At 48.7% G+C, this 24,142-nt stretch overlaps 2 protein-coding genes across 5 annotated transcripts in view; one reads left to right on the forward strand and one right to left on the reverse strand.

The window, feature by feature from the left end:
• SART3 (spliceosome associated factor 3, U4/U6 recycling protein) overlaps positions 1–16,088 on the forward strand; it is a 32,609-nt gene extending 16,521 nt beyond the window's left edge. For all 3 annotated transcript variants that reach the window (XM_081252295.1, XM_081252296.1, XM_081252297.1), the window contains 13 exons: positions 2,547–2,702; positions 3,399–3,537; positions 4,027–4,134; positions 4,822–4,899; positions 5,018–5,076; positions 6,023–6,132; positions 8,722–8,834; positions 9,754–9,830; positions 10,422–10,590; positions 12,263–12,723; positions 13,272–13,424; positions 14,264–14,454; positions 15,136–16,088. In XM_081252295.1, coding sequence (XP_081108421.1) covers positions 2,547–2,702; positions 3,399–3,537; positions 4,027–4,134; positions 4,822–4,899; positions 5,018–5,076; positions 6,023–6,132; positions 8,722–8,834; positions 9,754–9,830; positions 10,422–10,590; positions 12,263–12,723; positions 13,272–13,424; positions 14,264–14,454; positions 15,136–15,298 — 1,977 coding nt within the window. In that variant the 3' untranslated portion in view covers positions 15,299–16,088. The remainder of the gene's footprint in view (positions 1–2,546; positions 2,703–3,398; positions 3,538–4,026; positions 4,135–4,821; positions 4,900–5,017; positions 5,077–6,022; positions 6,133–8,721; positions 8,835–9,753; positions 9,831–10,421; positions 10,591–12,262; positions 12,724–13,271; positions 13,425–14,263; positions 14,455–15,135) is intronic.
• An 80-nt stretch (positions 16,089–16,168) lies between these two features.
• On the reverse strand, positions 16,169–22,552 carry FICD (FIC domain protein adenylyltransferase). Of its 2 annotated transcripts, none has more exons than XM_081252304.1 (5): positions 22,462–22,552; positions 21,901–21,989; positions 20,760–21,118; positions 18,064–19,927; positions 16,169–18,012 (listed from the first exon to the last, which is right to left on the reverse strand). In XM_081252304.1, exons 3-4 carry the CDS (start codon positions 21,058–21,060, stop codon positions 18,852–18,854), a joined length of 1,377 nt encoding a protein of 458 aa, XP_081108430.1. In that variant the 5' UTR covers positions 21,061–21,118; positions 21,901–21,989; positions 22,462–22,552; the 3' UTR covers positions 16,169–18,012; positions 18,064–18,851. The 2 variants fall into 2 exon arrangements, with proteins under 2 accessions (XP_081108430.1, XP_081108429.1); XM_081252303.1 differs by having other exon boundaries at positions 16,169–18,005; positions 18,056–19,927.
• Between the last annotated feature and the right edge of the window lie 1,590 nt (positions 22,553–24,142).

Raw genomic sequence — 24,142 nt, forward strand, 5'->3', positions numbered from 1 at the left:
TTTTTTTTTTTTCCTACACTGCACCACATGCAGGATCTTAGTTCCCTGACCAGGGATCGAACCCGGGCCCTTGGCAGTGAGAGCATGGAGTTCTGACCACTGGACTGCCAGGGAATTCCCTTGAATTTTTGATTGGAATTGCATTGAATCTGTAGATCAATTTGGGGAAGAATTTATATCTTTTAAATATTGAATCTTCCAATCTGTGAACATGGTATAGACCTCTGCTATTTAAGTCTTGTCTGTAAAGTTTTATAAATTTATCCAGTGTCTTGAACACATTTTTAGATATATTTCTAAGTGTTTTTTGATGTTATTATAAATGGTATCTTTTTAAAGATTTTCTTTTCTAGTTGTTTGTTCCTGGTATATAAAATGAAATTTTTTTAGTATTAATTTTTTAGTCAAACTTGCTCAATCCTTATTATTAATAATTTATAGATTTGGGGAGATTTTATGTGTTGACAATACACACACAATATTATTTGTAGATGGCATTTATTCCCCTTTCTTGTTCTTAGAGTACTTTTAACTTCATTTACCACCCCTCAGACTTACGCTTTGTTTTCTTGTATTTCTTGTCTTTTAGCTGACCCACAAGGCATCGTTATTAATGCTGCATTTTGCAGTTCCAGTTTGTTTACATTTACTGCATGCATTTCCCATTTTCTTTGTTCTTTCTTCTCACGTCATAGATCTTTCACCTGGAATCACTTTTCCTTTGCTTAAAGTCTGCCCTTTAGCATCTCCTGCACTGGATATTTGCTTGTAACAGATTTTCTCAGTTTTTGTTTGTTTTAAAAGGTCCTTACTTTGCTCTCCTTGAGAGTTAATTTCTCAGGATATAGAATTCTAGGCCGACAGTTCTCTTCTCTCGGCAGTTAAATATATCTTTTTGTCTTCCGGCTTCCGTTGTGCTAAGTCAGCTGTCTAACTCTTGCTTCTTGGAAGGAAATCTTTGTTTGTTCTCTGGCCAATTTTAAGATTTCATTGGTTTGGTTTGATGTCTGGCAATTTCATTGCAGTAGGTCCAGATGTGGATTTTTTTTTGTATTTATCCTGCTTGAGGTTTGTTGGGCTTCTTGGCTCTGTTTTTGGTATCTTTCATGGCCTGGTGAGTGAGAACCCAGGCTCTGAGAGATGGGCTGCCTCAAGTTTGAATTTTAGCTCTGGGATAGTACTTAGCCTCCTTGTGGCTCAGTTGCCTCGAATGTAAGATGGGTATAGAAATGATAGCTGCTTCCTAGGATTGTTGTAAAGATCAAATTCTTTAAATTTATTTATTTATTTATTTAATTTTTGGCTGTGTTGGGTCTTTGTTGCTGCGCGTGGCCTTTCTCTAGTTGTGGCGAGCGGGGCCTACTCCTCCTTGCAGTGCGTGGGCTTCTCATTGTGGTGGCTTCTCTTGTTGCGGAGCACGGGCTCTAGGTGTGCAGGCTTCAGTAGTTGTGGCTTGCGGGCTCTAGAGCACAGGCTCAGTAGTTGTGGTGCATGGGATTAGTTGCTCCACGGCATGTGGGATCTTCCCGGACCAGGGCTCGAACCCGTGTCCCCTGTATTGGCAGGCGGATTCTTAACCACTGCGCCACCAGGGAAGTCCCAAGATCAAATTCTTAATATTATCTCTTAAATTGGCAAAAGCTTAACCTTCCCTTAGCTTAACCACCTTCACTTAGATTTTGTTTGCAGTATTTCTTGTTTCTTGGCCAGTTTGTTGTTGATTTGCAAGAAGCTTTTTTAAAATATTTAATCTAGTATTTTCAGTGGCACAGTGTGTCTGGGTAACTGATTTTGTCATTATTAGTAGAAACTGAGTCTGTCCAATATCATCTTTCTAAGTTCAGAGCATGTGTGCTCTCTCTCTGGTCTGCATGTGCTCCCTCTCCCTTTTTCACCTGTAAATGATTGGTATTTAGCTGCATTTCACACAGCTTCATTCATGAAATCCTCAGGCAGCTGAATTTCGTTTTGACCATCAGCAGAGTGTGGCTGAGGAGAAAACAAGTTGAATAAGAGGATTTTGTTTAAAAAGAATTTTAACTGTATGCCTTTGGATCAGTAAACGTTGAGCATAGCCTCCTCCATCTCCTGCATGTACCTGTACTCTGGCAGGAGCTGGTATTTGGAGTGACGAACCTGAAATAGCACAGGGCAGCAAGTAACTTTGGTATGGTTGCATTCACCCCACTCAGTAGGCCATGAAAGTGATATCTGTTTTGAAAGGATGGTTAGCAGTGGTCGTTGGCAAAGGTGTTTCTCTTTCATTCAGTTCCTAATTGATGGGAGATTTAAATTCCCTGTGGTCTAGGGATGGAGTTTAAAAAGCGTTTACGGAGCCTTTGTAACTATTGCCATGAAGAGGCACTTTGGATTCACTTTCTGCTCATCAGTTTATAGACCTGATATGCAGAGGTTCTGAGAGTGGGGATTGGTGATTCTTATCTTGTTGTAGCCGTTCTCACCCAAATTTACTACGGAGTTGTGTGTGCTTTCTGACAGTGTCACATAGTTCATTCCAATTTCATTGCCATTCTCCTTTGCCCCAGTTGCAAGCCGAAGCACCCAGGCTGGCTGAATATCAAGCATACATCGATTTTGAGATGAAAATTGGAGACCCCGCCCGCATTCAGTTGGTCTTTGAGCGCGCTCTGGTCGAGAACTGCCTTGTCCCAGACTTATGGATCCGTTACAGTCAGTACCTAGTAAGATAACCTACCTGTTCTAATCTCACTTTATTTTTTACCAATTTAGGTTCCATTTAAAGAAAATCAGAAAGAGTGCCAGTAGTTAGCTGCATGCTGCTCCTCTCTGCTTGACTCACTAAGGAAGTCTCCTGGTGTTTTAAGTTACTTTAAACTGATAACTGTAAAAAAAAATTTGCATAGCCTTACTATTGAGGACTTTATAACAGATTAATTTTTCTTTTAATTTCTTATCATGGAAAAACATAAATACATAAATGTATACAGATTAGTAAAATGAAGCTGCAGTTAACCATCACCCAGCTTCAACACTTAACTAATGGCACTAGTCTAGTTTCATCTATAATCTTACGAGGTTCCTTACCTATTTTCTTCCCTTCCATGTTACTCTGAAGCAAATCCAGAAATCACATTTTGATGGTAAATATTTCAGTGTGTATGTATAACAGATTTGAATCGGGATCTAAACGAGATCCATACATTAGGATTGGCTGATGTTTCTTAAAGCTCTTTGATCTGTAGGTTCCCCTCTCCACCTCTCTCTTCTTTTCCCGCAAAACCCCTTGTGATTTTTCTGTTGAAGAAACCAGTCATATTAAGGAAGTGTCTTTTGTCGGTTGTGCTGGGAATGTCTCATGGATGGTGAAGTCTTAACAATAAAATTTTCTCTCCTGACCCTGGCATTCTTTATCATAGGATCGGCAGCTGAAAGTAAAGGATTTGGTTTTATCTGTACACAGTCGCGCTGTTAGAAACTGCCCATGGACAGTTGCCCTGTGGAGTCGGTACCTCTTGGCCATGGAAAGACATGGAGTTGATCATCGAGTGATTTCGGGTGCGGATGTTTTTGTGGGAAGACTTCTAAGCTTTTTGTCCCGAGTCAGAAACATTGAGCTGTGACAAAAGTCATTAAATCAGCGTTCCCCAAGCAGTTACTTTGGGATATTGGGTATTAGTGACAAGAAGGGCTCTAAATGGGAGGTATGAAGTAGTTGTATTTTTTGACTTATTAGAACTTTTTAACGTCTTAATATTCATTGTGATTTTCCAGGGAGTCATGGTCTTTTCTCCAACTTACTTGACCTGGAGCACTTTAATGCAGGGCACCTTGTGGGATGTGCCCTTTCTAGAACACAGTTCGTACACCACTGTAGTAGCCTTTCTTTTGAACATTTCTCTTTAGCTCATTTCACTTTGTTGCATCCCATTATTACTATTACTATTTAAGCCATATGGAATTTTATAGTCAGTAGCGGTTTTTATAATCATCTTGATAACTTCTTTTTGAATTGGCAACAAATCCTGGCTTTTTCTTCAACCCCAGTGACCTTCGAGAAAGCTCTGAGTGCTGGCTTCATTCAGGCCACTGATTATGTGGAGATTTGGCAGGCGTACCTTGATTACCTGAGGAGAAGGGTCGATTTCAAACAAGGTATTGAAGTTTATGTGTTTCCTATCAGAACTGAGTTTTTCCTTAACATGTGTTTTGGTAGGATGTCCCAGTTGCCCAAATATCTCATGGTGGGGCAGGTGATATTGGTAACTTTTTTTTTCTCAGAAATTTTAGCTATTTCAGTTTGTAACGAATCATGCCGTTTATTGTAAAGGGAGAGAGTAATGGTCCTTACGGTTTACACTGGCTCCTGCCAACTTCTTTAGTCTCATTTCTCCCTTCTCTCCCTTCTGTGTATCCTAAATAGTTCTTTACGTGGGACTGCTGTGTTCCTTTTAAATCATTGAACCTCCATGGGATCCCCTGCCTTCCTCTCTCCTCCTTCAAAAAAGAAAAAAAAAAAAAAGAGCGACCAGAACCACATGCCCCCACCCCTAATTGGTGCTTGCTTCCTCATGCAGGGGGCTTTTAGCCATTCTGCTGGCTCGGGGAGACCCCCTCTGCTGTGGTCCGGCACATGGCGCCCTTGTCACCTTTGTCCTCGTACTGTCTGTGATGTGCTGTCTTCCTGTATCTGCCTCCCCCCACTGTGTGATGAGGGCAGGGACTGGCAGTTTTATTTCCGTGTCCCCAGCATGCCAGGGAGCTTCAGTATAGGATTGAAAAGAACAAACAAGACGTGGCATGTGGCTTCCTCGAGCCGAACCTCTCTGCACTTTCTCACAGACTCCAGTAAAGAGCTGGAGGAGCTGCGGTCTGCATTCGCCCGCGCCTTGGACTACCTGAAGCAGGAGGTGGAGGAGCGTAAGTGGGCCTCCCGCCTTGGCCGCTCGTGCTGCCTGTTATGCTCCGTGTACCTTTTTAGTCAGAGGCGATTTGCCTCTCAATTACTTTCTGATTTCGACTACTTCTGTTCTTCAAGGTTTCAGTGAGAGTGGAGATCCAAGCTGCCTGATCATGCAGAACTGGGCTCGGATTGAGGTAAATGTTTTTGACACATTGTCCGTTTCATCCCCCTTTGAGGGACCTTTGTCCGATAGTGTGACCGAAGCTGAGTCGGGATCCCAGGTGACGGTCTAGGCCCTGTAGGGATTCATGTTTATTTCCTTGCTCGACACACATTCGTTTCTGTCTTAGGGAGAATCCTAGCTCCCAGCTCGAAGTTGCGCAGCAGCTGTCTGAATGCCAGGCACTCACTTGTGTGTTACTTCTTCCCTTCCCGTGCTGTGCCCCATTGATGAGCACGTTCCCAGCATGAGTCGTTTGCCAGGCCTTTCCCTGTGTGCCGGGGGACGAGATAAACCCTGTCCCTGTGCTAGTAAGGCTTTAATCTAGTGTGGAAGACAGACAGTTTCACAAATAATCAGAGGATATAATGAGTTGAATGTTATTGCTGAACCAAGGACCCCAAGGTGAGTAAGACGTGAACCCTGCCCTTAATCAGCTCGTAGGATTGTAAAATTCTAATGGTTTGTCCTCTAGGGGAGAGTCAGGTATCTGGTAGTTGGTGGATGGGATGGTTGTGTTGAGACCACGTTAACGATGCAGCAACTGCGGCTCAGAAGTTAAGAGCCGGCATCTGCTCCTCGATCCATCTTTCTTTCACTGCCTTGTCCTTCAAATAAAACACTTACAGTTAATAAAAAACACCTGGCCAGTACTGTCGTGAGTGCCTGTGGGCTCCCAAGTGTGGTTCTCGAGGTGAACATGGGCAGACAGCCTGAGGCTTGTCACTGCAAAAAGGCTGACATGTTTGGGCCGGGCTGTTATCATGGGGGGTGGCCTGGGAATGTCCAGGGAGTTAAGTAACGCTGATAGTTTTGGGGTGGGAGGTTTTTAGCCATGTGCATCTGAAGTGTGTTTTGTAATGAGTGTCACCATCGTAAGGTCTGAGTCCTCTCCTAACTCAGTCTGCTAATGCGTGCAGGCTCGCCTGTGCAATAACATGCAGAAAGCCCGGGAGCTCTGGGACAGCATCATGACCAAAGGGAACGCCAAGTACGCCAACATGTGGCTTGAGTATTACAACCTGGAAAGGTAACTGGCCGGGGTTGGGGGTGGTGCTTGTCAGGTGTGACCCGCATGCCCCCTGCCTCTGCAGCCTGGGCCTGCTCCGTGCAGTACACTGCTTCTCTTTACCGTCCTGTCTCTCCTCGGTGGCGGGGGTTTATGGGGCAGGGCTATAGAGAACCAAAGATGATATTCTGTGCCTGGGCTCTTAGAGCCATGCATTACTTTTTTTTTTTTAACATATTTATTGGAGTATAATTCATTACTTTCAATTTATTTTGGTTTTGATTTTTGGACATGAATGTTTTATTTGACTTTTGGGGGAGCTGTTTATTTTTTGTATTTGCTTTGTCTATAAAAGTAGGAAATACTAAAAAGCAGAGAGGAAAAAACCCAAGTTTTTTTGCAGTGACAGGCCCGCACACAACCACCGTTAGTTAATGGTTTGGGTATGTTCTTTGAGACTTTCCTATGCTTAAATTTTTAAGAAATGATGATGCAGTTATAGTATACACTTTCTAAACCTCTAAAATTATTTTAAATAATGTTTATAACATGGAGAAGGTATAAAGAATATGACCAGCTTTTAAATTCAGTATATCTTGGACATTGCATGTCTATAAATACATCTTTTTTCTGTTCTGAACATTTTGTTTTTTTTACCCCTGATTTAAAAAATAGTATGTGCTCAAGTTAAAATTGAACATTTAAAAAAATGTGAGATAGAAAGTGAAAGTCTTAAAATCCTTCCCCAGAGAAGATCACTGTTAAAACTTCTTGAATATTCCTCTAGATCAGCAGTTCTCAAATGTTTTGGTCTCAGGACCCCCTTTACACTCTTAAAATTTGAGGACCCCCTCAAAAGCTTTTGTTTATGTGAGGTATATTTATTAATGTTTACCATGTTAGAAAATAAAACTGAGAAATTAAAAAATATTTTTATTCATTTAAAATTCACAATAAATTCATTACATTTAACATTTTTATGAGAAAGGACTGCTTTCCAAACTCCAAAATAATGCAGTGAGAATGTGGGCTGGTTTTATACTTTTGTAGATATCTTTAGTCTGGCTTAGTAGCAGACAGCTTGATTCTCACGTCTGCTTCTGCGTCCCCTCTGTTGTGACGTTTTCATTGAAGAATATGAAGGAAATGTGGCCTCACACAAATAAGAGGTTAGGAAAGAGAAGGGGGTATTTTTTCAGATAATTGCAGATACTCTTTTACACTACAGCAAAATTTAACAAGTCATAGTCATTTGCATTCTGGAATCTGAAGCCGTATCAATGAACTTTTCACTCTGTTGCATTAATATCCATTGGTCTGTTTTGCACTGAGCAGACCTTTTATCCACACATGATTCCGTGACATGCGTTGTGTGTGTGGAAAATGCTGACTCATTAAGTCCTGCAGCTCTTCCAAATATTGATGCGTTTCATTATCCCATTTGTTATATCTGCACTGATCTTTGTAGAAAAGCCTTACAAGTAGGAAGCTGTCAGACTCATGGTGACAGATACAAATTTTCCAAAGCTCTAATTTTCACTTGAAAGCTCCAGTCTTATCACCGTCAACAAAAACTCTTAAGTGGTTTTCCTTGAAGTTATAGCCTCACTTCATTAATTTTTGAAAATGTCTAGCAAATACCCAGGTCTGAATCACCATAGTTTTTGTCACTCGGCTGTTCTCTCAAGTGAAAATGATGTTCCATGAAAAAAAGTAACTAGTCCAGCTTGCAACTCAAACAGTAACCCATTATCTTTGCTACAACCATTGTACGTCAGTATAAAGGAGGTGCTTTGATGTGTGCATCCCATTTGTCACACAGAATATTAACAAGGTGTGCACTGTCTTGATTTGTGCTAAGAGCCACTGTAGCTTTTGCACTCTCAGTGCAAATGTCAGCACAGTGGAACAAGTCCAATAAATGTTTCGGTATTATTATGAAAGTAGTTTTGACTTTGCAGACCTCCTGAAAGGGTCTTAGAGACCCTCAGGGGTCTGAACTGCTGCTCTAAATTTTTTCTGAGTGTCCTAATACGCATTTACAATGTTTATGTATATTTATAAAAAGTTTTAAAACAGAAATGAGAACATAGCATCTCATAACTGCTGGGATGAACAGAAAGTTGCTTTTTTAGATATACTGTCCTGATGAGCAGTATATATTTCCATGTCAGCGTAGGAAGATCTGACTCTAGGCATGAAATCTGACAGTCCCCTGTGTCAGTGACTCTCCCCTCGAGTGGGACCGTGTCCTAGAATTTCTCTAGGGACTTTATCAAGTCACCCACAGCTCTTGGGTCCCCCCATGAGTTGCACATGTGAATGCAGTAAAGGCAGAACGCCTGGCTGAGGACCACTGTCCCCAGGTGCGTTTTCCACTAGCACTGACTTGCTAAGGGAAAGAGTGGCTTAGAAGAAAGCCTTCATTTTTGACTAGAGGGGCTCTCTGGGAAAAGGAGAAAAGCATTAAAAGTATCAGTAGCACAAAGAGCATGGCATTTCAGAAGCGGTGGGCTTTGATGCCGTGATGTCAGCTGTGTGAAGACAGCCCTCCCTGTGCGCCTTCCGCTTTGTGTGCTGGTAGCCTCAACTGTGTGTTTTCTGCCTTAGGGCCCACGGTGACACTCAGCACTGCAGGAAGGCTCTGCACCGGGCCGTCCAGTGCACCAGCGACTACCCAGAGCACGTCTGTGAGGTGTTGCTCACCATGGAGAGGACAGAAGGTGGGGACCTCGGCGCGCTGCCTCTGGCTTGGGGTCTGTCCCTTTTGCCATTTGGTCTCGGGTCTGTAGGCTTAAGGACAGACTGTGTTTACGGCTTCAGCCCCTCAAGGGGCCTCTCTGATGCGACCGTCACGCGGTGCTCGCCAGTGAGAGGGGGGAGTCCTGCAGCCCTCCTCAGACTCCACGTGCCAGGGGGCCCGTGACGATGCTCTAGTGCAGGCCTCTCAAGACTCTCTTTGGTGGGGGCTGTTGTGTGCGGCATTCCTGGCCTCCCTCTACCCACTAGGTACCAGTAGCACTTTTCCTGCCCCCAGTCCTGACCACCAGAACCATCTGCAGGCGTTGCCAAGGGTTCCCTGGGAATCAGGAGAGACTGTGCTCCAGCACAGCGCCGAGAGGCAAACGGCAAAACGCGCTCCCTTGTCACGTGTGCCTCCCTTGTGAATTTCAGAGCCTCAGTGTTCAGTTTCCATGGGCGTTAGTCTGGATTTTGGGGTATGAACCCCTCAGAACTGGAGATAGACATACAAACAGCAACAACAGTAAGAAAAACACCCCAGCATTTATCATTTCAGGAGCTCTTAAAATCTTTCGGTCTTAGTACAGATGTCTTGTACCTTTTGCATTAGAATGTTTTCATAATCTTTGCTACAGAGAGCCCATAAAAGAACCTATTCTGGTTTTCAAGTCTCTTTTCTAAAAGAGAACGGATGTTCTAAACACACCTGGAAGGACTATTTGAATTCTGAAACTTGAAACCTATAGAAATGAAATCTTCTTAAAATGGGGAGCCGATTCTCCAGTTGTTACTGTTTGAAGGAAGAGCTTTCTTCTGGAGGTGTGGGACGGTAAGAAAATTTTATATTATTATATCCTTCAAAATCTGAAGAAGTGAAAGTTTGCTTCTCTTCCTCTCAAGGTACTTTAGAAGATTGGGATATAGCCGTTCAGAAAACCGAAACTCGACTGGCTCGCGTTAATGAGCAGAGAATTAAGGTAACGATGCTCTTTATTTCAAGTCTTTGAACCTCTGAAAACTATTTTAACTGTGTTTGGAATGAATGTTCCTTGTCAGAACCTTTGGGGTCGTCCTGAGAAATGTCTTTTACTCGGAGTATCAACTATGAAATGTTTGAATCAACGTTTAAGCCTGTCATCTTTTTAGATCGGCTTAAAACTTTAGCCCCAACGATAGATACAAATCCAAAACAGAAATTTTGGCCCTAAAGGTTATTGGAATAGACGAAGAAGCTAAAAGAGGAGCCTGACATACTTAGCCTAGCGATTGGAGCATGAACACCCCCAAATAAATCAGGGCCTCAGTTTCATAGATTTTTTTTCTTTCTTTTGGTGAGTCATCATGGGGATCTTGTGAGACATACCGTAGACTTGAGATGCAGCTCCCAAGAAGCCTGAAGAGGCTGGGGCTCGGCTGGGGAGATTGGGAGCAGCCCTCCTCCTCTTCCTGGTCTCCTCCCTTCTCCCGGGTGGTGGCCATCCTCCCTGTGCCCCCACCTCTTCCATCACGAGTCAGTAGACTTCATGTAATCGCCACATCCAGTGATGCTTCATATCCCGATTTTCCAGGCTGCGGAGAAGGAAGCAGCCCTTGCCCAGCAAGAGGAAGAAAAGGTTGAACAACGGAAGAGGGCCCGGGCAGAGAAGAAAGCGTTGAAAAAGAAGAAGAAGACCAGAGGCTCGGACAAGAGCAAAGCTGATGAGGATGATGAGAAAGAGTGGGGCGATGATGAGGAAGGTAAGGCCTGGTAGGACTTCCCGGAGCTCCAGACAGGGCACAAAGCAGCACGGAGAACTTTCTTGCATTTGAGAATAAGTTGCTTGCGAGGTGCCCACCACCCTCCCTGTCCCTGCCTGCCCTCTACGTGGGTGCCGTCTTCCCCGGCTTGACTCCAAGGCCCTGTGCCAGGTGCCACGCCATGTAGACACACCCCTGCCCATACCCCCTGGGCTTCGCTCTCTACCCTGTTGCTGACACCACCGCCCCCTTCCTGAGTGGTGCCTCCTCTCTTTCCGTGGGCTCCCACACCCCACCCTGTCCCACCACTCCCCGAGCATGGACACTGCCTTATCCTCAGGCCCTGGCGCCCCGCACCGCTGCTGCAGCCGGGCCCTGCAGTGACACCAGCCTTACTTGTCCCCACCTGATGGTTTTGACAGGTAGAATTTTCCAGCCAGTGTTTCTGTCACCCCTGCCATTTCAGGCGTGGGCAGGTGTGGGTGTGGGTCAGATTTGTTTCAGCAAAATCAGTCAAGGTAAAGAATTGTCTCTAGACACTAAAGGACACTAAACATTTTTCTAGTTCAGAGTTGTCAACCAGAGGGAAATAGTAATGGAGTCATTGTTCAGTTGACCAAGAATTTCTCCCCGAGTCTTTTTGGGGCCTTCAGAAATGACCGTGGGTAGCTCACTGCGCTTTAGGGCTTCTGGTTTAGCAGGGGAAGGCAAACGGGACCTGTGACTGCAGTGACGTGTAATAGGGACTCGGGGAGATGTAGGTGTGAGTCATGGTGGAGGCTAGGGAAAGCACTAGGGGGTCAGCGGCCTACAGGAAAGACTTCGTGGGGAAGTGACGCTGCACCTTGGCATCTGGGGGAGGAGTGACTGACTGTCAAGTGAGAAAGAAGGGAAGGGGCAGCCAGCCAGGGCCAGCAAGGCACAGGGCACAGAACAGCCTGGCGTTTTCTCCGAGCAGCAAGTGTCTGGCTTTGGGCCCTGATGTATGGCAGAGGGCTGGGTGCTGGGGTGGGTGAGGCTGGGGCAGCAGGCAGGCCAGCAGACCCAGTCAGGGCACCCTGGAATGCAGCGTGCCACGGTCAGGCTCCATCGGGAAGGCAGTGGGAAACTGATGGGGAAGGTCTGGAAGCAGGGGGCCCTCACCAGTTGGGTTCCAGTATGGTCCCCCTGGAGGCAGTGGGAAGAGCGGGTTGGAGTAGAATGTTGTTAAGTTCTGTTGAAGGACATGACAATCGTGAACATGGGTAGGAACTGTAGCACTTTGTACTCCTTCCAGGGGTGGCCCGGGGAGCACATACATCAGTGTCACCGGAGGTGCTTGTTTACACGTGGTCCCCAGGCTCTATCCTCCCCTCGCTGCCCTGGGCTGTCTAGGATGGGGGTCCTTGGGATTTGCCAGCCCAACTTGGAGACCCACTGACCTCTCATATGATTAAGCATGGCCGATGAGGACTTAGGTTATCACTTGCACCTGAGTTCGTCCCCTCACACGAATGTAACGGGGGCCCAGAAGGGAGTGGGACGAGTCGGGCGGGTCAAGAGAGACCTGGCAGAGGGCGGGGCGTATAGGGGGAAGAGAGCCCTTTCCCTGCCAGCCACTCCCCTTGCACAGCTCACCGACAGGAAGGGGCAGTTAACTAATCGTCACTGCTTTTCTCCTGACCTACTGTAGAGCAGCCTTCCAAGCGCAGGAGGGTGGAGAACAGCGTTCCTCCCGCTGGGGAAGCTGAGACGGGCCCAGAAGCCCACCCTGGCCTCTCTGGGAGCAGCGCCCCTGCAGCCGCAGAGCCTCCCTCTGAGCAGAAGGAGCAGCGGGCGGCCGCCCGAAGGAGGGATGCGCCCAAGGTGCTGCACGACAGCAGCAAGGACGGCGTCACCGTCTTCGTCAGCAACCTGCCCTACGGCCTGCGGGAGCCTGCCGCCACGCTCCGGCCGCTCTTCGAGGCCTGCGGGGATGTGGTCGAAGTCCGCCCCATCTTCAGCAACCGCGGCGACTTCCGGGGCTACTGCTACGTGGAGTTTAAAGAGGAGGCGATGGCCCTGCGGGCCCTGGAGCTGGATCGGCAGACCGTTGAGGGGCGGCCAATGTTTGTCTCCCCCTGTGTGGACAAGAGCAAAAACCCAGACTTCAAGGTAGGTTTGTGGAATAAAGCACGCCTTTATGTAGGGTTGCGGTAGGACGGGGTAAGCGCTCTTTTCCTGCAGCAGCTCATATTTAGAATACACGTGGAACATTTGTTAAGAAGGAAACTTCCGCGTTAACCAGGTCAGTTCTGTTCTGAGCTGTTTCACTGAGGTCTCAACTCGGGGCTGGGTCACTTCGAACGGGCACTACTTGACACAGGACGGTACAGTTAGGAACTGTGTGATGGCTGCTTGATGGCTGCTTGCCGTTGGATGGTTAGGAGTGACAGGGGACTGTGCCAGGTGTTTTGTATGTTACCTCATTGCGTTGTCACCCAGGCTCTGGGAAAAGTGGCTTCACTTGCCATTTTACACAGGAGGAAGTGGAAGCTCCGAGAAGTTGAGTGACTTGCCCAGGGCGAGTTAACAGTTCCCAGCACCCGGAGCCGGCTCTGGGCTCTGGCTGGGCCAGGCCTGCGGACGAGGCCTCACCCCGCGTCGTGGGGAGCTGGGTTGGGCCTCGGGTCATGATTTCCTCTCCCCACTCCTCCCTGTAGGTGTTCAGGTACAGCACTGCCCTGGAGAAACACAAGCTGTTCGTCTCAGGCCTGCCATTCTCTTGCACGAAAGAGGAACTAGAAGAGATCTGCAAGGCCCACGGCACTGTGAAGGACATCCGGCTGGTCACCAACCGGGCCGGCAAACCCAAGGTCAGCGTCTGAGCAGACGGCAGTTGCCTCCCGGAGTCTGGGCGAGCCTCTGTTCAGAGGTTACTTGGTTCTAGAGTGGGTTCTGATCTCTCTACTAGGAAGCAGACGAGAAGTTAACAGAAGGATAGGTGCGCTAGGCTCTTTTTCCATCTGGAGTCAGATGAACCTGTATGTGGCTCATTGTACTAAAAAGAATAGGGTGTTTGAAGAAAAACTACCACGAATTAGCAGGGGGTCCAGTGCAGCTCCCAGGCTGTGGGACCTTGGGGTGAGGTGCCCCCCTTTGCAGTCTCTTCCCTCCTGCCTGGACCCCTCTTTTCACTAGGCCTCTGGCCATCTCCCCAGGTCCCTGCACTGGCTTCCCCCTTACCACGTCCTCCCCTTCTCTGGTCCCCTCAAACTCTTGTGAAATCCTTGACCACGTTTTGAGTAGTTGTTTAAGAAGAGTTTGGTTGACCTCTCAACCCCTGCCCCGTTTATCCAGGTTAATCGAGATTTGAAGAATATGAATAAGGGCGTCCCCAGGCACAGGGACATCGGGGCTCACCTGTGTCCAGGACACCTCATCCATTTGCTAGATTTATGCTGGTCCATCTCTCTCCTTCCTTTCTTTTTTTGGCTGGAGCAAGCACAAAATGCATTGAACTTAAAAAGCTATTTGAAGTTAGTCAGTTGCAGAAATAGGGAGGGAGACTAGTGCTGTGAGACCTATAGACAAAGGATGGCGGTGGTGGGGAGGGAACCCAAGGGTCGAGGGCCCACCCTGAACCGGCGGTGGACCTCAGGGAGGAGGTTGTGCCCTGCAGCACTCACCTGGCCGGGCTTTTGCAAACTTTCAGGGCCTGGCTTATGTGGAGTATGAAAACGAATCCCAGGCGTCTCAGGCCGTCCTGAAGATGGACGGCATGACGATCAAAGAGAACGTCATCAAAGTGGCTATCAGCAACCCGCCTCAGAGGAAGGCTCCGGAGAAGCCAGAGGCAAGGAAAGCCCCGGGGGGCGCCATGGTGCCGCGGCAGATCTACGGAGCGTAAGTGTTGTGTGTTCGTTGGTGCAGACTTCGTCCTGGCCTGCACCACGGTGACCGAGTTTCCCCTCAGCGCAGTGAGTGCAGACTCACTGAAGGTCAGGGCCTGGCGTCCCTGGGGCTCTCACGCTCGTTCCCAGGGCAGGGTGTCTGCAGCAAGTCCACGCTGACGGCCAGTCTGGAAGTGGGACCCTCTCTCGTGTTCGCCGGTTTACAACGGTGATTTATTTATTTATTTTATTATTTTGATTAAGACAGTGATTACGTTAAAGTCCCCTTTGGCAGGTGAATCCATATGTGTAGGTTCCAAACCTGACAGCCACGTGCTTGCCGTGCTGATCTCTATCTCCACCTGTAATCCAGATAGAAGCTCTGTTCTCACCCGACAGGGATCAGGCAGCAGGGTGCAAGGTTCTTTGGTGAGGTCTGCAAGTTTACGGCCATTTTCATCCACCCTATGCGTGACAGTATTACACAGGCACGGCCCTGGCCAGAATTTTGGAAAAGGCAAAGTTGGGTAAAGTGATTTTTACCTAATAGCCGAAGTCAGGGAGAACAGGGCTCGTCTTATTACCCTTCTTGTTTCTTGTTTTTCACCTTTTACCTTGGGGTGATCTAAGACCGTCCTGGCTTATTTTCATCAGTTGTCGCCTCAGAAGGTCCGTGCATTGTTTGCTCTTCCAGGCGGGGGAAGGGGAGGACCCAGCTCTCTCTGCTGCCCCGTGCCCTGCAACGCCCAAGCGCCACTGCGGCCCAGGCTGAGAATGGCCCTGCCCCACCGCCGGCGGCCACCGAGGTACCCAAGATGTCCAATGCCGACTTTGCCAAGTTGCTTCTGAGAAAGTGAGTGGGACTGTGTGAGAAGGGAGATGCCTTACTTGATGCTGGCCGGGAAGATGCCCGGAGCCCAGCTGCGCCCTGGCTGTGCAGGACCCAGTGCAGTGCCCGTGACCACACGCTTGCTCTGGTTTAGGTAGGACGGGAAAAGGGTGTCCAAGGAAAAAAGAGGCTTTAAGTGCTCCCTCATATTGAGGGCGAGAGGACGAAAACGGTCACTCCACAGGCTGGGCGCAGGGTGCAGTTTCCTAAGATGTGTCTCAAAGAGTGAGAAACAGAAGTGAAACGCGAACACACCGTTTTGAGACCCCCTTGTCCAAATATTTTTCGCCACCTCTGGTCCCCTTTTTATAAGACACTTCTCTTACACCCTGCACAGCACATGTGCCCGTCACTCTTAATTTTTAAAAGACAAAATGGCAGATGTTAGTAATTCACCAGAATGGCCTATTTTAGTAAAGGGGTGGGGGCAAGGGGCATCACATAAAAAACATCTGATGGGCTTTTGTTCACGGGGGCTGTGCATTTTTATATTACGTATTTGTAAATGACACGTCAACCCACTGTTTCGTTTCCTAAAAGCAAAATACTTGTGACATTTTGTTTTGTATAGGAATTCTGTGCGCCATCTGCTATGGATGTTTTTCTTTGCCTAGTGACTAGTGAACTGTGTTCTTTGTCTAAATACTGAGTTTCAGCCCTTTGGTTTTGTTTAAATAGCATTGTCAAGTGCAAACTTAATTCTCCCCATTTAGCTTTATTAAACTGAAGTTCTCTTAAAAACTTCTTGTCGAAAGGTACTCAGCTGTGCATTCAAATATGTATTTTGAAATGGGTGTACCTTGGTTTACCTAATGGGTGTGTAAATAGAACTTTTGTAAGTCAAATCCGCTTGGCACTTTGATTTAAACCATTTCTGCTGTGATATCTTCGGTTTAAAACTTCAGTTTACAGCAGTTTGGCGCTTACAGCTTTCAAGCTTTTTTACCCACATCTTTTATCCAGTACTTATTGCTTTGAAAGTGACATTGGCAGTTCAGTAGGGAAACTGACGTTATAAAAGGCACTCTGGGGAAAAAAATCGGAATTCTTTCCTATGTCATGAAAATCAGCTCATTTATCTGTTTCTAAAGGTTTTATGCATCATTCAGGCTTTCCTCTATTTTTTAACTTAACATTTTTAATGGACAATTTGAAACAGATAAGTAGACAGAATAGTAAACCTAAGCCCCGTGTGCCTGTCATTGAGCTTCAGCATTGCTCAGCTCGTAGCCAGTCTTCATCTCCACCTCCTGCCCCTCTTGTATCCCCTGGGTTCTGGAGGGATATCCCAGACATCATTAGTGCTCACCCAATAATACTGTAGCACGTATCTCTAAGGACTTAAAGGCCGTGGTTTTGTCATTTCTAGAAATATTTCATGTTGTTTTGTAAGTAAGTTTTTTAATTGATAGGTTCTCTGTACCTCATCTTTATCTTCTGTACAGAACGTTTGTTAGGTGTTTTTGAATTCAAGCAGCGGCTGTGGAGCAGTCAGAAGAACCTGTGTTCTCTGGGATGGCCGGCCATCCACTTCCCTGCAGAGAGGCCCGTTCTGTGGGTGAGAGGATGTGGGTCAGTCGGGGACCAAGGGGCCATGGACCTTTCCTTAGCAATCCAGGTCACGTGGTGGTAAACGGTTTTGTTCTCTTGCTGTTGCTAATCCTCTGACCTCACTTCACCCTCTCAGATGTCCACAGGGGCTTGTTACAGAGGTGGACCTTTCAGACTTGAGCAGGACCCGATTTAGGTGCAGGGTGTTGACTGTTCTAGAAATAGATTTTCAGGAACATAGGAGTGGGTTTATGTAGTCCTGGGGGGGGGAACTGATGGTAAACAGATATATGAAAAACCATTTCAGCTACTCGTGTCTTAGTGCAAGATCAGCGATACATCCCTGTCAACATAACCAACCAGTTCTGTCTCGTTGTCTTGCTGAAATAATTAATTACCATCTTGGATCTGTTTTTCTCCCAGAATATAAAGAATAGGGCTAAAGTTCTCTGAAAGAATCCCTTCTACCCCTAGATGGGAACATCTCTTGTATAATAAGGTAGCAAAGTCTCAGGCATTTATGTAACAAAATACTTTATTAGTAATTTGTTAAAATAATACCCTTCATATAGCTAAAGTGCAAATTTCTCCCTCTAGTACAAAGCAAGCACTTCTGTCAGGCTTCCTTGGTGTGCTTATAAAGAGCAAGACGATTAGAAGAGTTAAGGTTTAAGAAATACCTTATGGCAGCATACAAATACAAAAATATTTTTTATCAAGGTTTGAATAACTATCACTTGGGGCCATTTCATACATCTTTTCACGTACTAATCTTTCAGAAAATTACTCCATGCTCCATTCAGACTAAACAGCAGCAGCCAACTTGGAAACTTGGCTTTGTTACATGTAACATTTTATCTTTTAACAAGTTGCTGGGAACATGAGGCCACTCCAAGGCAATCTGCTCTGCTTCCCCGAGGGGACAGTGGCTGTGGGGCAGGTGAGTGGATTAAAGGGATGCATCCTGGCTACGGTCAAAAGTGTTTCTCGGCTCCTGTGAACTGGCGCTCTGACTCCTCACAGATGCTTGTTGGGTACTGACTAGGTGTCTGTCTTCGGATGTGTCCTAATGCCTGATTGATTTGCAGCAAGATTTAATTGTTAGGTGACAAACCCAGAAGAACCTTTAGACTGAAACATCTGGTCTGAATTGCTGCAACAAACCCAGAAGAACCTTTAGACTGAAACATCTGGTCTGAATTGCTGCAAATTTGAGAAACATCCAATACAAAGAACCCAGGATAGCCATGCCCCTGTTCTTAATTAGAGAAACGGTCGATGTGGGAAAACAACAGCCTCTGGTACCGGAGTTTGCAAACTATGGCTCAAAGAATCTTTTCTTGAAATAAGCGAGGTATCTAACTAGATATATTGTAAACGTTCATTTCGTATCTCAGAAATTTGCTCTACCAGTAAGGATTAGTCACAACACTAACCTCTTGGTAGGGGAGCCAACATCTGTACGAAAGGAAGCTTTCAGTCACTTCTCACAACTGCGACCGGGTTCTCCTCAGCCGTGCGGGCTTCTCTCAGGTAGTCACAGACCCTCGCGGCGGGTTCCAGAAAGGGCTGCAAGGGGTTACTCCTCCAGACCTCATCCCACAGCTCCCCCACCTCAGTGCAGATTCTGCTCCAGAACCTGTGTTCTGGTCACACAAGGAGCACTGGTGCCCCCAAAGCCTGCTGGGGCCACCCCAAGGATCGGGGCCACCAGCACAGACAGCTGACAGCACACATTTATTTACCAGCTCAGAGGGAAATAAATAACTGGGCTCAATTATAAGTTATCTTAGGGACAAGGCTTAATAACTTACTTTTCTTCTTTAAAGAAGCATTTGGAGGTAAAGAATGTTTAAGTTCCTTACCCATCTCCTTCTGCTCTGGGAGATGACTAGGTTTCTAGAAATGCCGAATTTCTTGGATTTATCCCCCCCGGGACATCCTTTGTCACCAAGGGAGGATTTAGAGCGTTAGGGCTTCACAGGCAGCGTCTCCTTGAACCTGGAGTGGTTGGGTATGGCCTCTGGCAGTGCCACAGGGTACTCCGTGGTGGCAAAGAGCAGGGTGTCCAGGGTAGTCTCCGTGCACTTGGCAATGAAGCGGATGAACGGCCTCACGTCGCCTTCGTTGGCCACCTCCAGCACGTGGTAGTACTCGGACCTCTGCTCCTTGCGGATGGTGATGGGGGGGTAGCCCGCCTGCATGAGGATGAGGTTCATGAGCAGGCGCGAGGTCCTGCCGTTGCCGTCGATGAAGGGGTGGATGTAGACGAGTTTATAGTGGGCCAGGGCCGCGGACTCCACCGGGTGCAGGTTCATGGCGTCCTCCGAGTTGAGCCACTGTATGAACTCCTGCATCTGCTTCTCCACCTCCTGAGGGTGGGGCGGGACGTGGTGGCCCACCAGGACCTGGGTCGTGCGAAAGCGGCCAGCTTCCACGGGATCCACGTACCCCAGCACCCGCCGGTGGATCTCCAGCACGTCGCCGATGCTGACAGAGCCGATGCGGGAGAGCAGCGTCGTGTTGACGTACTTCATGGCCGCGTGCATGCCGATGACCTCATTCTGCTCCTCCAGGCTCTTCCCCGGCACAGCGTAGCGGGTCTCCAGGATGTGCCTGATCTCGGACAGGGTGAGAGTGTTGCCCTCGATGGCCACTGTGTGGTAGATGTGGTGGTAGTACGTCTCCTCCATGACCCGGCGCAGTGCCGAGTTGCCCTTGGGGATGGACATGACCTTCTTCACTTTGCTGTCGATGATGCTGAAGTACCGCTGGTCGATCTCCTCCACCAGCGGCAGCGTGCGGTCGCGGTTGACCAGCGCCTTCTTGTAGTCGGGCGCGATGGTCAGTGCTCTGGTGTACAGGTAGTCAGCCTGGATGATGTCCCTGTCTTCTTCTGAGAAGATGCCGAACTCATTGAGCGCGTCCACGAAGCCCGGGTCCATGTTGAGGGCGTGCAGGAAGAGCTTGTGGGCTTTCTCTCGCTTGCCCTGGCGTTTCATTTCCAGGGCTTGGTTCAAAGCTGCTTTGGCTTCTAACTTGCTGGCTAGAAAAGAGTCAAAGAGGCGTGGGTGAGGGAGGGGCAGAGGACGTTCAGGGGAGGTGTCACCCCTGACAGCTGGTCTCCTCCATGGCCTCAGGGGGCTCAATCCAGCCATACTGTACATGCCCTTCCGCATACCTGTATGTGCAGACAGGTTTGTTCCCTACAGCCCAGTAGGGCCCTGTGCTGGTCACTGTCCACTCAGCCCCAGAGCCATTCTCTACCGTGGGGGCAGCAGCCGGGCTCCCCGGCCCCCTCCTCTAACCTGCCGTCGTTGAGTGGCTGTGTTCTCCTACAGCTGCAGCTGTCAGGCGGCCCTCCCCTACCTCTGCTCCAGCTCGCAGCCGTTCTGGTGATTTCTTCTGGAGGTGCAGGTCCCTTCCCCCTGCCTCCACCCCTGCCCCTTTAGGCCCTGGCTGCTGCTAGACCCTGGGGGCCTCCTCATCCCTGGGCCTTTAAAAAATTCTTTTAATCCAGTGGTTTTCAACTGGACCCTGCTGTACCTCTGGCCCTTTTCTGCTGGCCCTCCCACCCCCAGTGCCAGCCACACCTCCTATAGACTTCTTTTAGTTCCTCAAGTGCCCAGGGCTCTCCTACCCTGTGGTCTCTGCCTGGAACACTCTCCCCTCAAACCTTTTTCCTTTGGGTCTCTCCTCAGGCATCCCCTCCTCCAGGGAGCTCCCTCTGCTTCCGTATCACCACATGTATCTCAGCTACCCATCGCCTTGTCTAGCTAGGAGCTCAGGGCTGACCCTGTGCCCCGCACACACGACATAGCTGGCCCTCTAAATACTTATGGGATTAACGAGCGTCGAGGCGACGTGGCCATTCTTACCTGGAGAGGCCTTGGTCTTGACCACCAGCGGTGCTGCATCCCTGGACGTGACACTGAGCTCCGTGGATGGGCTGCTGCACTTGGTGACGGCAGGCTGGGCCCTGTCCAACTTGCTCCTGAGCAGGTAGAAGCCTTTGAGCACAGCCAGACACTGCTCCTCCATGGCCCCCAGCGGCAGCAGCAGGGCCAGCAGGGAGCCCAGCACCATGCTCAGCAGTATCACCCACAGGAAGCGGCCCCAGACTGAGACCCATTTTGGTTCAGTCACCGCCATCACTGAAGCCATCGACATGAGTGTCATCTGGACCCAGGGGTGGGCCCCTTGCACATGTCCACAGTGGCCTGGGAGAGAGGAGGATCTGCAAGGAACCAGGAGTTGCAGGAGGTGAAGCAGGGTGAACCAATACCCTGATGACACATTTCTGGCTTCAAGGGAGGCTTGGAGACCCCACGGTTCTTAATTCACTGTGAGCAGGGAGGGGGTGGGGGTGAGGCAAGGATCAGGTGCCGCCTCCAGGGCGGTGTGACTGCAAAAAGCAGTGCTGCCACCCCCCAACTGCTATTAAACACCTACTGTGTGCCAGACCCTGTGCTAAACCCTAAGGACCTCACACGTACCCTCCTGCAATCTTCAACAGGAGCTGAGGCTGCCCCATTCTCCAGCGGAGACTGGCTCAGAGAGGTGAAGGCCCTTGCCCAGAGTCACCCAGTGAGCAAGTGATGGCCTTGGGTTCAGGAACCCATGGCTCAAAAGCCTCCCCACTTAAGCATAAATCTGTGGCCTCTGACCCCAAACACTGGGTGCCCTAGACACATAACACACATGTCCAGAACAGCTAAGGTAGTTCTGAGGCTCATTCTTTGGTAAGTACAACTATTTGGAGGCCTGATTTATTGCCTGTCCAGGAGGCATCCCGCCTAGAGTTCGGGCAGTCTGAGCATCTCGAGAGGAACTCAGGTTGTGGGCCACTGGAGGGGGTGACCACTTGCCCTCTGTGACAATGAGCAGGTGCTTGGGGCTGGCAGTGGGAGTGCAGGGATCGGCTCTGCAAGCACCATCATACTAACAATAAGCATTTATTAAGCAACTACGGTGTGCTGGGCATTGAGCTGAGTGCTAGCAATGCCTTATCTCACTTACCCGTCACCACCTCACGGAGGAAAGCTGCCCCAAGGCTCCACTTTACAGGAGAGAAACTGATACACAGAGCAAGTCAATTCCCAGACAACCTACAGGGAATAAACAGAGGCATTCGGGAACGAATTCCCAGTGCATCTGGGTCCAGAGTACCCAGGTCTTCACCTCTTTTATTCATAACCAGGGCCTAAGCACCCGATCCCGTCTGCTCCTGGTACTGGACCAAGACCCAGAACTGATAAGATTTCTGGGGGAGCCTGGCTGGTTGATACAGAACATCTGAAAAGGCTTGGTACGAGCTCTAATGGGGAGGTACGGAAGAGGGTGTGGTTCACTGCTTCGTCAGGTGGTCGGCGCGGGCTCCTCGGCGGGGCTGGAGTTCTCCGAGGAGGACGGGCGTTCTGGGGGGCACCAATCTCAGCCCTCGCTAGCTAGGGAGGGGGAAACAGAGGCTCCAAGAGGCGAGGACACTGGACTAAGGTCATTCTGAGGAGCCGCCCCTTTCCGAACCCCACCCAGGGCTCGCTGCCCCGCTGCACCCTTCCCAGTTCACCCCCTCCTCACCTGGCGCCACTACCCGGCCCTGCTCTGCTGTCGCCTTCTCAGCACTCAGCACTCGCAGTCTCGTCTGGCCGCCGGCTCCGGGGTCCGTCAGACCGTGGCCCCGCCCTCGGCGACTCTCCATTGGTCGGCCCGCCATCCTCTTCGCAGCGTATTGGCTTCCTCAATTTGTCTGCACTTCGCATTTCCGGGTTCCCGCTCTGCCTCCGCTTTCCCGGGAAAGACGCGCCGTGGGCCACTCCCATTGGCTGACTCCTGTATTGGTCTCGTGCCTGAAAGGACCAATAAGCAATAGGAGGGGCGGGGCGTGAGCGACAAGCGGGAGCCCCAGGTGCGGAAAACCCCCGCCTATGCGGTTTTGGGGCGCTCTGGGTACGGCCTGGAAACTCGAGGTTCCGATTGCCTTTCCCTTAAGTTTCTTCCTTCCGCGGGCCCCTCTCGCCGTCCCCTGGGCCTCAGTTTCCTTAGGTGTAAAGCGAGAATGCTCATGGTTCACACCTGTCCACCCTGTTAGTCTGACTTAACACCCCACGTTCTCAGCCTCCTCTCTGTGCTACCAGGGTTGCCCTCTTGCCCCGTCTCTCACCTTTTTCTCCTGACTTTTAAATTTACATCCTCTTGAGAAGAGCCTGGCTGGTTCTCTTGCTTCCCGGTGTGGGCAAAGAACGTTGCCTGCCATTTCAGCAAACAAAGAACTTTGCCTGCCATTCTGGTAAACAATGGATTATGGCCATCCCTCAAGCCATCCTAGGTTGCAGCTGCCCAGAGGGTTTGTGTGCCCTAGGTGGAACTCAAGATGGAAAAAAACAGGATACTGGTACTAGATAGTTAAGATGCATATCAAAGGAACAATTTCCATGAGCCTAGATTCTTCCGTCTTCTTACAGAAAGGCACTAAACTCATTCACTTGAGATGCTTTTTGTGATTAGCAGTAATCTTCCGAGTGTTCAATTGCACCCCCCCACACCCCCCGCAAAAACTCATATCCTGGCTCCTCCCTTACCTCTTTGGAACAGTTCTTCAGAGTTGAGAGGGCCCTGCAGTCGTCAGTAATGTCCCTGAACAAAAACAATTCAACTTTCAGGTTGTATGCTTTGTTTTTCAGTCGACAGTGAGAAGTTTTCTCCTTGAAGCAGAGAACTGAAAGCTCCATTTTAATTCACAAATATTGACAGTAAACATCCAGGACATGCCCAGAAATGCTAAAGTACATGAGTTAAAAAATATATATATTAGCAGTACAGATTCTGTAGTCAGGGAAACCTGGGCTTAAATTCAGACTTTGTCACCTTGGCTGTGTGTTCCCTTGAGCGAGTCGCAGTTACCCCATCTGTAAAATGGGGGCAAACAGCCTACCTCACTTTTGTCCTCAAGTTTGGGATTTGCAGAAGGCCTAACACCAAAGCAAGCTCCTTTTGTCCGATGCACAGCAAGCCAAAATGCTGAGAAACTGAAGTTCGCAACGAAGAGGACTGATTCGCAAGGCAGCCAAGCAAGGAGATAGGAGAACAAATCTCAGATCTGCCTCTCCTTGAAGGCAAGGGGCTCAGGGTATTTATGAGATGAAGAATAAAGCTGCAGGGCGGAGGCGTGGGGAGCAGGGGCAGGTGATTGGAAAAAGGTGCGATAATTATCATTCTGCACAGGCATAAGCTACAGGCCTCTGCATTCAAAAGATGGACC

The sequence above is a fragment of the Mesoplodon bidens genome (genome assembly GCF_964165515.1).
Source record: "Mesoplodon bidens genome assembly, chromosome: 13".
Lineage (NCBI taxonomy): Eukaryota > Metazoa > Chordata > Mammalia > Artiodactyla > Ziphiidae > Mesoplodon > Mesoplodon bidens.